Source organism: Haliotis cracherodii, unplaced genomic scaffold, assembly GCF_022045235.1.
Source record: "Haliotis cracherodii isolate W230 unplaced genomic scaffold, xgHalCrac1.p SCAF_9, whole genome shotgun sequence".
Lineage (NCBI taxonomy): Eukaryota > Metazoa > Mollusca > Gastropoda > Lepetellida > Haliotidae > Haliotis > Haliotis cracherodii.
Window position 1 is genome coordinate 20,296,112 of NW_027266343.1, and position 13,889 is coordinate 20,310,000.

At 40.6% G+C, this 13,889-nt stretch overlaps 1 protein-coding gene across 1 annotated transcript in view; it reads right to left on the minus strand.

Moving 5' to 3' along the window:
* Positions 1 to 13,889, minus strand: part of LOC139452607 (pre-mRNA-splicing factor SLU7-like) — a 51,530-nt gene that overhangs the window by 18,744 nt on the left and 18,897 nt on the right. The window contains exons 11-13 of the mRNA XM_071234135.1: positions 12,362 to 12,466; positions 11,294 to 11,401; positions 10,397 to 10,459 (exon numbers count right to left, since the gene is read on the minus strand). Coding sequence (XP_071090236.1) covers positions 10,397 to 10,459; positions 11,294 to 11,401; positions 12,362 to 12,466 — 276 coding nt within the window. The remainder of the gene's footprint in view (positions 1 to 10,396; positions 10,460 to 11,293; positions 11,402 to 12,361; positions 12,467 to 13,889) is intronic.

A 13,889-nucleotide genomic window follows, 5' to 3' on the forward strand; every position in this document is an offset into this window, starting at 1 on the left:
ACTGCTACCATCATAATACACAATGTCCCATTTATATGGCCACTCCACTATCTGGACATAAAGGACAAACTACTACCATCATAATACACAATGTCCCATTAATATGGCCACTCCACTATCTGGACATAAAGGACAAACTACTACCATCATAATACACAATGTCCCATTAATATGGCCACTCCACTATCTGGACATAAGGAACAAACTGCTACCATCATAATACACAATGTCCCATTAATATGGCCACTCCACTATCTGGACATAAGGAACAAACTGCTACTTTATACAACACAATATCTCAATAGTCTGGACACCCTGCTATATGAACACGAGGAAGAAACTGCTACCTTAATGATACGAAATGTCAATACACAATGTTCACAATGGACATGAGGAAACATAGAATATATGTGGTGGATCAAATTACAATATATCTTGTGGGCATATCCCTTAAACAGATGGAAGTGATAAGCACTTTTCACCCTATTTCTCTGTACATCATAGCCATCATGCTTATGTACACTACATCCCACCATTTCCATGTACAGAGCTAGAATTGCAAATATTACAGAGAACGCATAAATGTCTGTATATATATATATTTCTTTTTTCAGTTGCATACCAATGTAGCAGGGTAAATGGAAAAATTATCCAAACATCATTGACTAATACAATTCCATTATTTGACATGGAAGGTAAGATAATACACGTCAAGTTAATCTGATTGGTCAAATTATAACAATATTTTGATCACATCCCAGTAAGAATGGATCTCCAGTTAAATTCAAGAAAGCATTGTTACAAGCATTTGTTCAGCTTATAATGAGTGACCTTGAAATACACCAATCATATATCATGAGATATCATGCCGTAGTTTAGTGAGTGAGTTGGGTTCTACGCTGCTTTCTGCAATATTCCAGCAATATCATGGCAGGGACACCAGAAATGCTTTAACCCAAAGCCCCTCATGCCGCAGCTTAAAAAGATACCCCACACATTATACTGACTCGAAGCTGACCATTCCTTGTTTTATGCCCTTGATGCTGAGCATCAGGCATGATAACAAGTACCATCTCTTTGACGTCTTTTGGAATGGTGCGGCCTTCCGCTCTCCATTTAATGAGTGAATTACCTTGACAGTGACTTTGACATATGAGACAAGTATATATTTTAGTGGTTTGCAAAATGTTTGATAGAGTGACTCTTGATGACCTTGACCTTACATGGAGGTCGCCTGAAGTTAAATCAGATCCAGGCAGCCACCACACAGATAATGGAGCCACAGCGTCATCAAGGTGTCAAGGTGTAAAATGTATTTTAGCTTGAGTATCCTTCACCCTCAATGTCATCCAAGCAACCAAAACAATTCTCCTGGTATGTGGGAAGCATATCACAAAGGGTTGCCTAGACAGGACAAGATACTAGAACCGGCTTGTAGAAACATTTCTGGCCCATTTGAGCATTCATGGATCCGAAATACTCACTTGAACAAAGATGCAAATCTATTTAATTGTTAACGAAAGAATGGAAAGAGGTGTCAAATGAACTTCCACAAATGAGATCAGCAGCATGCGTCAGACCAGAGACCATATAATAGAGGGACAGCCCTCACCAACAGTTTATCATAAACCATCAGCGCTACGGTCTGGCATGTAACTGATACACCCCGACACCCTGCTGTTAACCTCCCTGTACCGCTGCAGATGCGCAATAGATGCGCAGACATTCACGACTGACCATTCTGGTAACCACGTAAACAATATTACATAATATCCGGGGTAAGAGTTAATTCCCTTATCCGAGATTTCTCCGACTACGACCAGCGACAATCCAATAAAAGGACGTCTCTTAGCGGATTACACAGATTTTTGTATGATATCTCTCATTAGCACATGCCAGTTGGCTGCAAATTATTTGCTGAACACGTGTGTCTTCCGGGACATTTATTTCAATTTACATATCTCATTTTATGCTGCAATTGTTAACTATTATAAATAAACAAATATACCAAATTTACTACGAACGCCACAGAAAACTACGATCCGGTAAATTGCACAGGAACTCAGGAAGTGTAAATAAAACTCATTCAGAAGCAGGGAAGACACTTGTAACATATCACCATATTCCCGATGTTCACAAAATATATCTCCAGATCAACTTCATATCTTATAATAAGTTCAGACTAGATTTACTTGCAAAAATGCATGATCACTGACTGGTGTAAATGCTTTACTATTAGCCAGAAAAAAAATGACGCCATATTAATGTTTTTATTTCATGTAAATTCGCTACTATTTTATAATGCTAATAGTTCCAATGAATTAAAAATACACATTAAACTACGAGCGTTGTTAAATGAATTTTCGATGTGTCTGACAATGGGCTTTGAAAGAATCAAATGTTATTGGTTAATGCCAGTTTGGGTCTAGCAGTGATAATAGGGTTTGCTGGAGCGAGATAAGTTTGACACCTTCGACCTTGTTGTCTGGAACTTCTCTCCCGACGACTGCCGTTATAATCCTTCTTTTTTTCTTGGCATTTACAAAGCAAATGATAATTTTATAATACAAATATTTCATGTAACGGATTTTTATTTTTGTATGATGTTTTCATTGTTGGGTAAATACACAAAGTAAGTAGTACCTTCATCATATTTACATTATTATGATTGGGTTTAGGCCAAGATAATTTTGCTCATAATCAATATTTACACGGCATAAAATAAATAACTGATTAAATGTAGTCATGATTAATACAGACAAAATCTTCAGAAGATAACAAATATGTAGTATTGTAGTATGTAGTATATGCGCGATATGTGATAGAAGCCTAACTGAAACAAAGTTAAACTTACGAAAAAATGGCGAAAGCAATGGTAAAAAAAATATGCGTCTTACAAAAACAATTCTAATATAATACAATATAAGTCACTTTGTATAATGTTTCAAAAGATATATGCGAATGATAATCACAGACAAAATGCATGTTATTTCGTCTGCTATATGGTAACTTAATTTAAAATATGTGACGTAAAATATGGCCTTGCGCCAAAAATCATACAAAAAAAACTACCGATCGTACCTAAATAACTTTGGTACCAAGCCAAAGGGGAAATCGTGATGAATGTAAAACTATTTATTTCAGGACCGATGATAGGAACACATTCGTCTGAAAGCATGCGAAAATTAAGAGTTGTGGTGTAATTATTTCGGGAAAAGTCAGATTTAGTCTAATTTCTGGAGTCAAAATCTGAAATATCGCATCCGCCCTAAATTTGTAAATGGCACTAAGCCAATTTTTAACATATTTCCTTTTTAAAAACCTCGGTAACCAAGGACTTTCATCACGAATTAGAGGCCGTTATTGAAAATCAAAATCTGCACTTTTGCCGATTTTACATGTGCGCCATTTTGTTCTCTCGGACAAAGACGAAGCGTGATCACAGTCATCAAATACAGTGACAACGACATGCTTTAGGGCACCAACAAATCTCAGTTGTAATGTTAACAATGTTAAGAAATACATGAGTGTCATTTTGTATTGTAAAATATATCTTTTGCATGGGAAAAAAAGGCGACAACGATGACTGCAGTGAACGCGTTTCTGCTCGCTTCCGGACAGGCTGCGCTGTACAAGCCGTAGCACTGATGGTTTCGCGCATAGGCTAGAGGGCCGTCCCTCTATTATATGGTCTCTGGTCAGACAAACAGACATGGCTTTATTGCACTCATCAGACACCATACAACGCTTTCAAGTGGAATGTTATGGTGTTTATATACAGTTCCAGCAGGGTATTATAAATATTTACACTAATTTACTTGCAAATGACCAAAACAAATTTCTACAGATTTGTGGACAAATGTTCTTGTCTGCATTTACTGGGAAGTGGACTCATTTGAATGCCCATTAATATTTAGCAGTTCAGTCAACCATTATGACAGCATCTGCATTCCATATGTAACAATAATGCCCGAGTTAATCAACCAACAATCATCCCTTTACGATTCCTGATGCTGGATTTACCAACAGGCTCACCACTATTTGGTGAAGCCAACGGTCTCAACTCCGCACAGTGAATTGTGGTGTTGTAGAGTAACGTTAGACGAATTGGACGACAACACTTGTACCCACAGAACAAGTGTTTCAGACTGATGACGTCTAGGAAATTGACTGATTGTTATCTGACATGTGCTAAAGCTTCTTTTCTAAAGTAGTTACTGTCATAACTTCATACAATCAAAAAATCATAGCACATTGTTTCCAAAGGAAATGTTTCTATCAACTGAAGTCAAAAGGGTGTACTTAGTTCGTGGAGATAAGTACCAGGCACTGACGAAATATGTAAAATCATGTTCAATAGGGTGTGAATGGTGAGAAATACCACACTGGCAGCATTTTCAAAGAACATGACATTATTGCCCTGCTCAATGAAATCAACCCGCATTTCAGTGTGGGGCAGAACTGAAACCATAGAGTTGTGACCTGTGAGCTATATACAACACATATATGCCACCATTAACAGGAAGCCACATGCAAGTACCACACCATGATATCCAGTGTGCATGTACCACTCCATGATATCCAGTATGCATGTCACACACCATGATATCCAGTATGCATGTACCACACCATGATAATCCAGTATGCATGTACCACTCCATGATATCCAGTATGCAAGTACCACTCATGATATCCAGTATGCATGTACCACTCCATGATATCCAGTAGGCAAATACCACTCCATGATATCCAGTACGCCTGTACCACTCCATGATATCCAGTATGCAAGTACCACACCATGATATCCAGTATGCATGTACCACTCCATGATATCCAGTATGCATGTACCACTCCATGATATCCAGTATGCATGTCACACACCATGATATCCAGTATGCATGTACCACACAATGATATCCAGTGTGCACGTACCACTCCATGATATCCAGTGTGCACGTACCACTCCATGATATCCAGTATGCATGTCACACACCATGATATACAGTATGCATGTACCACTCCATGATATCCAGTATGCAAGTACCACTCATGATATCCAGTATGCATGTACCACACCATGATATCCAGTATGCAAGTACCACTCCATGATATCCAGTATGCCTGTACCACTCCATGATATCCAGTATGCAAGTACCACACCATGATATCCAGTATGCATGTACCACTCCATGATATCCAGTGTGGAAGTACCACACCATGATATCCAGTATGCAAGTACCACTCCATGATATCCAGTATGCAAGTACCACTCCATGATATCCAGTATGCATGTACCACTCCATGATATCCAATATGCAAGTACCACACCATGATATCCAGTATGCATGTACCACTCCATGATATTCAGTATGCATGTACCACTCCATGATATCGAATGTGCATGTACCACTCCATGATATCCAGTATGTACCACTCCATGATATCCAGTATGTAAGTACCACTCCAAGATATCCAGTATGTAAGTACCACTCCATGATATCCAGTGTGTAAGTACCACTCCATGATATCCAGTATGCATGTACCACTCCATGATATCCAGTATGTAAGTACCACTCCAAGATATCCTGTATGTAAGTACCACTCCAAGATATCCAGTATGTAAGTACCACTCCAAGATATCCAGTGTGTAAGTACCACTCCATGATATCCAGTGTGCATGTACCACTCCATGATACTGAGTGTGTAAGTACCACTCCAAGATATCCTGTATGTAAGTACCACTCCAAGATATCCAGTATGTAAGAACCACTCCAAGATATCCAGTGTGTAAGTACCACTCCAAGATATCCAGTGTGTAAGTACCACTCCATGATATCCAGTGTGTAAGTACCACTCCATGATATCCAGTGTGTAAGTACCACTCCATGATATCCAGTGTGTAAGTACCACTCCATGATATCCAGTATGCTAGTACCATACCATGATATCAAGTATGCAAGTACCACACCATGATATCGTTGACGAACAGATGATGTGTCAGTGTGAATGGCTGCAAAGAGACTCTTGAAGCCACCACCGAGTGAGTGCTTGTGCCGAGGACAACAACCCCCAGAGATGCTGCCACTCTCAAAGCAGAAGTGGACAATAAGTGCCAGTGGCATGATAAGCTGTATCTTGGACCACCTGTCTGGGGGACAAACATCTTCCCCAAATTGGTGAGAAATTGGAAGAGAACTCCTATGAACTGCAGGTGTTGCATGGGTGTTGTCTCAGGCTTTGAGACGTTGATCAACCAGCCCCACTTTTGAAGCAACTTCTAAGTGAAATTAAGGTGTTTCACAAAAGGAGCTTGATCTGTATGTTCCTGAACCAGTCATCTAAGAAGGATTCAAATATAATCCCTCAATGGTGAAGAAACTGCACGATGGGTTTTGCAATCCGAGTGAAAAGCCACAGGGCCGTACATATTCCGAACAGAAGCGCCCTCCACTGGTAGTGTAAGCCTTGGAATACAACCGCAGATACGGTCGGTGCTCTGGATGGATTGGTACATGAAGATAGGCATCTTGCAGATAGGCTGACCAGGTAGTCCTCCGGCTGAATGATCATAGGCAGCGGCACAACAGAGGTCATGCGGAAATGAGACGGCTGCTCGAGGGTACTGCACTTCAAATATCTTCAGATTTAAAATCATACACATCTTGCAGCTGTCTCTTTGGGGACCAGGAAAATGGTCGAGTAAAACCCTGGTGTGACGGGGCTGGTGCCTAGAAAAACTATAGCCTGTTTGTTAATTAACATTCCTATTGCTTCATGTAGGGCTTTAAGCTGTAGACTTCCAGTAGAGTCCAATTCTCTGCAAAAGACCAAATCTCTCACCTACAGGAAACTTGACTAGTCATTTAGTAGAGTAGTCTCTCCAGCGTTTGTATGAACAATACTGTCCTGGTAGTTGAGGGTTTATGTCCTCTCTGTCCGTAACCTCAGCGTCCTCTTCCGCGAAAAGAGCCTCTATTTTCCATCTCTTGCTGTAAATCATACTGGATTGGCGTAAACTGAGGATGACATCTCTCATCAGCCTGCCATTGTTCCTCCAATTGTTGGTGCTGGAGCTTTAGGAGATCAACTGATATTCGTAATTGCATCTCCTCAGTGACATCCTGGGCAATTGGCTGGATGTTGTTGGTATAACCTCACTTTAAAGTGGAACTCCCACTGACAGAATTGTAGAAACTCCCAGCGACAAAAGCTTGTGACAGATCCCAGATGATGTGACAATAAGTCCATGATACCTCAGAATTTGTGGTGGATAAGGGCTACTGCCCCCCTAACCTATGCTTCCTCTGAAGAACTGGCATGTGCAATAGTGGTAGCTATTGCCTCTGTAGCTAACAAGACTGTAGACAGGAGAGGTAATGTGTGTCTAATAGTCGAGTCCAAGTGGGAAAGTTAATAATTCTCTATGATTGAGGTATGGGATGTCCTCTTAGGATTCAACGCAAGGATGTCTCCGTCCTCTTCTGGTGACATAATCAGGGATGACATACCATGTGCCCCGCTGTGTGAGAGGTTGGATGTAGGTGTTAGTAACCTGACTTTAAACTTTCTGAATTGTGCGAAGGCCTGATTCAAATTCAAAGCATGATCAGAGAAAATTATCTTGGGCAGCAAGTTCATAGGCAAGCTTGTTACAACGAATCTATTTGCACAGTCAGCGTCTGAAAGACTCCTCAGTAATCCTAATCTGTCTGTTATCCAGGGAAGTGTAACTTACAGGCAAGGAAGACGGGTAAGAGGACGCATTGTTAACGGCTCTAGGTTGCCCAAATGGTGTATGTGAGGTTAGTGATTGTCAAATATTGGAGCGAGTCTCGCTGTGGGCTGTCATAGAGACTGAAGAGGTAGATGGAGCATGTAGGTTTGTCTGTGTGTTACGACGATCCATGACGGAAGTCATCGCTTGTAGTAGGCTTTCAAAGTAGGTGACAAAACTGACTGCTGTTGATGATCCCAAGATGAAGGGATTGTTTTAGTAGCAGGCATATCTCTTATGGACAGGAGATCCTGTACATGAGTAGGTTGTGGCAACGACGAACCCCATGGAGATCTGCTATGATAGCATCTATTGATCCGCAGATGCTATATCCTGTCGGCGATCCATTAGAGAGGCATAGCGCTGTCGATCCCTATGTTGATTGTTGTGGGTAGATCGCTCCAAGCTCTGGGATCTTGTGTTAGTCTGATCTGAATGTCAATGTTGATGTGCTGTTTGTAGATCTGAGCATGAATGTCGATCCAAGGCAGGTGATGTGCAATGCTGACAATCCGATAGTCGATCAGTTGTTGAAAGCCGATCCGAAGTTCGATGTCGATCTGCTGGATGGCGATCTGGGACAGATGATCTGGAACAGTCGATCCAGTAACCTATTGTGATCTGCTGATTGTCGATCCGAGTGAGAAGAGTGATCTGAGATAGGCGATCTAGAATGACGACAATCTGAGAGTAGATTGTGATCTTCCGATTGATGAGTACGATCTGCTGGGGCAAAGCGATCTGAAAGACGAAGTTGATCTGGGTCAGTAGGACATCTGGGTTCCCTCTGATCCAAGCCGTTATGATGTTCTGAGTCACAATCTGAAGAACAGTCCCGAAGTTGCTCTGCGAGGCGATACTATTCTGATGAGGGTGAAGGAGAATGTCGACTCACAAGATTGCAATCACTCCAGGCGATCCAAACTGTGCCACTGATCTAGGGAGGTCGATCGCTGCGGTTCATCCACATACTGTTGATCTGACTAGTGAGGAAATCACTTGTGAATCCTCCTTAGTTCGGTCTGGTCAGCACGTGAGGTTTTGTGTTGGTGAGGGATCACATGATAGTACTGTGCGTCGATCTGCCATATCAAAACCCAGGCTATGGGTGTTGACCTGAAATGGGGGGGAAACGAGCATGTTCATTTTAGCGGGATATCGTCAGTAAGAAAGCTGTCTGATCCTAGATCTTCTAATAATGATCAAGCAGTAGATGAAACAGACACTGTAGCAGTAACCATGGCTTATCTCACTGCTTTTAATGTTTGGCTTTCTCTACACATGATGATCCGTGCTCCCTGGACGCAGATTTGGAACAGCAATCCGAATAACGCTTGTTCCACTTGAGTAAATAAACACTATAATGCCTCCTTTAGAAAATTCTCTACACTAAGAACAGTGATCATTGTCCTTATATTGGCCATTAGTCACAGCACACATTATGTGTATCAGACGATGTAAAAGTATGATTGCACAACTTGCAATGAGGGGGTTTCTCCATCATGAATGAGAACATGATGGCCAATGTTCGTAAGTAAATCAAAGCAAAAAACAACCAAAAATCTTCAATTCTTAAAGGCAAGTCTTGACACCTTGGTGATGAGAATGAGGACGGGTTACACGGGATTGCTTGGTGCGTGACCAAGATGGACAAGCTGTGACCATGGTGATGAATAGGGATGACTTGGAATGTTTTGGGGTGAATGTTCTTTGAAGTTGGAAATTTTGTTCTGAGGTGTTTCCACAACAGGATCGAAGAAGGAAGAGAGATGTATTTAGTGAGATAGGATAAGTTTTAAAATTTATACATTTTAAAAAATGTCAACCATCGGCTGATCATGAATTTCTGTTTTACTTTTTGCTTTTTGATTGCTCTTCTATATTAATCCCTGTGATGTCACTGAGAGAGAAACAGACTGCTTTTTCAATCACCAACACAAAACAGCCAAGAGATTACTTTCTTCATTCAGTGCATTCCCAATATGAGTACATTATCTGAACCTTGGTGTTTCAAGATGTTGTGCAGTACTGCTTGAAGTAGTGTCAAATCACTCTCCCTCTCCAAACCTGGTCTTTCAAGATGTTGTGCAGTACTGCTTGAACTAGTTAGTGTCAAATCGCTCTCTCTCTCTCCAACCCTGGTCTTTCAAGACGTTGTGCAGTACTGCTTGAAGTAGTGTCAAATCGCTCTCTCTCTTCAACCCTGGTCTTTCAAGACGTTGTGCAGTACTGCTTGAAGTAGTGTCAAATCGCTCTCTCTCTCTTCAACCCTGGTCTTTCAAGACGTTGTGCAGTACTGCTTGAAGTAGTGTCAGTTGCTCTCTCTCTCCAACCCTGGTCTTTCACGAAGTAGTGTCAGTTGCTCTCTCTCTTCAACCTTGATGGCATATCTGGATACTGTCAGGGCATCAAGAGTTGTCTCCCCTTAACTAACTTGTAACTCCACAACAATCAGTAAACTGTCTTGCACCTGCCGTGACAGACAGCTATAGCAACTTATTTTGTCCACCAATCATGAATGTACATGATGTAGGGAAACTAACCTGGATGTTGTCAGACACCATGAAGAGCTAAAGTACATTACATAAAGCGAACAAGATACTCAGTAGAAGAAATCCTTACCTCAACAAGTGACTTTGGTGGTTCCTCAATCTGCCCATTCTCTATCGCTATCAAACCACCCATCTGGATAACAAACAAAATCAGAATTAGCATAATTAGTGATAATTAGTAATTGTTGTTTTGATATTATAAAAGTTGGCAGTAGCAGGACAGAATCAATTTCATCTGGGTCAGATTAACACATAATGAAACATGGGGAAGTAGTTGGTGAGGTGAAATGGGGTTTAACGTTGTGTCCAAGATTATTGCACTTATGTAGCGACGTGCATGTATGTGTGTGTGTGTGTATGTGGCTGCTTGTACAAGTCCGGACTGATGCCGATTTATAGTGCTAGCCCCCTGAGATACCATGCTGCAGTTTAACATGAATATCCCACTCAGACACAGTATACTGACACAGAGCTGACCAGTCCTTGTTTCAGCCCCTTAATGCCGAGTGCCAGACAGGGTAACAACAAGTACCATCTTTTAACGTCTAGGTATGACAGGGCCGAGGATCAAACCCCGGGCCTTCCACTCTCCAGGCGGATGCTCTACCACTAGACCACGGAGGCGGTTGGGGAAATAGTAATGTTCCTTTAATACTTAGACATTCATCAACATTATCCTTCAGAACATCGTTTGGACTAAGACGATTTCACTACAAATTAAATAGCAGTGTGGGTAGATTTATACCTGTGACAACGTATTCCATGACACACAAAACGCAGTGTTTGCAATAAGGAGACAAATCAAAGAATCTTTGTCGTAGCCCTACTGTCATGAATGAGAGATTTAGGAGATACTTGGATGAAAATAACTAGCCATATCACCAAAAGTTCCCATGACTCCCCTTAATATATCCCCTACTATGTGACAAGGTCATGATAAAGCTTGCTTGTGGAAAACAAAACATACCCCATCTGCCTCCTTGCCTGCCTCCCCTGTACAGTAGGACTCCTTGATGACAGCGTGACAGCACCGGAACCCCCACTGGCCATCTCGCCAGTACGACCCCCATACACTCTGAAACAAAGGAGAAGGTCACATCTGTAAAGTCATTCAAACTTGGCGACTCCTTGTTGCCAACATAACAACAAGACTTTTCACTGAGTGTGAATACTTTTTTCATAAGGATTTTTGTCATCAATCACAAATTTGTTGGGTTTTTTTCAAAGTCTTATAAGCAGGTTGGTTTAGTTGTCAGTGAAGCAGGTAATGTCATCCACTGTGTCATGATGTGATGTCATTCCAGGGTGATGGCATGTATCTCACAACTGGGAGACTTCTCTAAGAGAGAGTGCTGTATAAACTTACTGTAACTTTTGTATTTTACATTGATTATGAACATTATGTGTTTCAGATTAGTGAGTGTTGTTTGGTGTTACTTGACTTGTATCTTGAAACCTCCAGCTAACATATCCACTTCCAAATCATATCCGCAAATTTGAAAATACATAATGTTTATCTCCTAACAGACACCATGGTGTAGCTGTAATAGTGCTGACTGAGGCGTGAAATAACCACCCCACAGGAACATCTGTCATACTTAGCATGCTCACAGATAAAGCCATGACTAAAAATAAGGTTAACTCAATAAATGTTGTATCATGCAATCAATTAAAATGTGTTTCTTTCAGCTCAGTTTTCATGAAGCTGGTCCAGGATATCAACATCAGGAGAGAACTAGCTGTCCTCAACAGGGCAAAACATGTCAGAAATTCAAATCCGTAACTACACATCCTGAATCATTCTACCAGGATCCTGCCCAACATGCCAAGACCTGCCACTACCAGCTGCTCTGCTAACCATGGTAATATACTTTCTCCTACTTTTGACAGTTCTCAGTTTTCCACTCATAACAGAATTGCAACACGTTTGCATGGAACCTTTGAAACACTGCATATATCATCATTATTTATGTAGATGTCATCCTTGTATCTGTAGTGGATGCCTTTGATGGCATGAAAGCTGCTGAATACTTACTGTGTGATTATTTATGTAGATGTCTTCCTCATATCTCGACTTGACCTTGGCCCGCTCCATGCCCTTGATGACAGTTCCGTGTCGAGAGTATTCCACATAGTCCTCCTGTTGGCAACAAACAATGAGTGAGTGAGGGAATAGGGTTTTCACTGTAGCTACACTTGTAATGTGTGTGTCTGTGCTTGTTGCCCTGTAATATTCCAACTATATCATGGTAGCCTTTCAATAATAGCATCTGGACCAGACAATCCAGTGATAGAGCAAGCAATTCTGACTAGCAATGAAGAGCTGGGGACACATTCTACCCGTGGCCCCCACAGGTGTCATGTTATCATGGTTGACGGGTGTTATGAATCACATGCATCACAACGTTTCAATTGAACAACCATTATCTGCTTTATCTTTTATGTTGTTTTTGTTTATTTTGGGTGGGGTAGGGAAGTGCTAATAATAAACAAGAAACTACAGTAATGTCATATTTGGACAAATATTGTACATTTTGTATCATGACATAAAAAGGTTCACGTATGAAGCAAGGAAATGATGCAATTATGGGCTATGAGAAAGATGAAAACACAAATTCAAAATCTGATTTGAAATATCTACAATAAATTAAAAATTAATTAGTTTGGACATATGCTATATACCTTATACATGACCATGCTGACAGTTTATACCCAAAGTTATACACACGATACAAGCTGACAGTTACTTTCCTATGCCATATATGCTATACATGATTGGTTACTTTCCTATGCTATACACGTTGTACATGATAACAGTAACTTTCCCATGCAAAACATGATTGGTTACTTCCCTATGCCATATACACTATACATGATTGGTTACTTTCCTATGCTATACACGCTGTACATGATAACAGTTACTTTCCCATGCTATACATGATTGGTTACTTTCCTATGCCATATATGCTAAACATTATGAAAAGTTACTTTCCCATGCTATACATGATTGGTTACTTCTCTATGCTGTACAAGCTAAACATTATGACAGTTACTTTCCCATGCTATACATGATTGGTAACTTTCCTATGCCGTATACGCTAAACATGATGACATTTACTTTCCTATGCTATACACGCTGTACATGACAGATACTTTCCAGTACTACACATGCTATGCATGATATTTACTTTTCCATGCTATACAAATTACACATGATGACAGTTACTTTCCTCGGCTTAAAAGCTATACATAACAGTTACTTTCCTATACTATATACGCTATACATGATGACAGCTACTTTCCTATGCTATACACTCTGTTTATGACAGCAACTTTGCTATGCTATACACGCTGTTTATGACAGCTACTTTGCTATGCTATTCAAGCTGTACATCACAGCTACTTTCCTATGCTATACAAGCTGTACTTGTAGAATTTTCCTATTCGGAATATTCTATAAGTAATACGTTACCACTGTTATACCGAGGCTGTTGTCCCCAACAACTGCTCTTATAGCGAAATCTTCCACAGAGATCTCAATCACCTCATGCAGCATGTGCGTA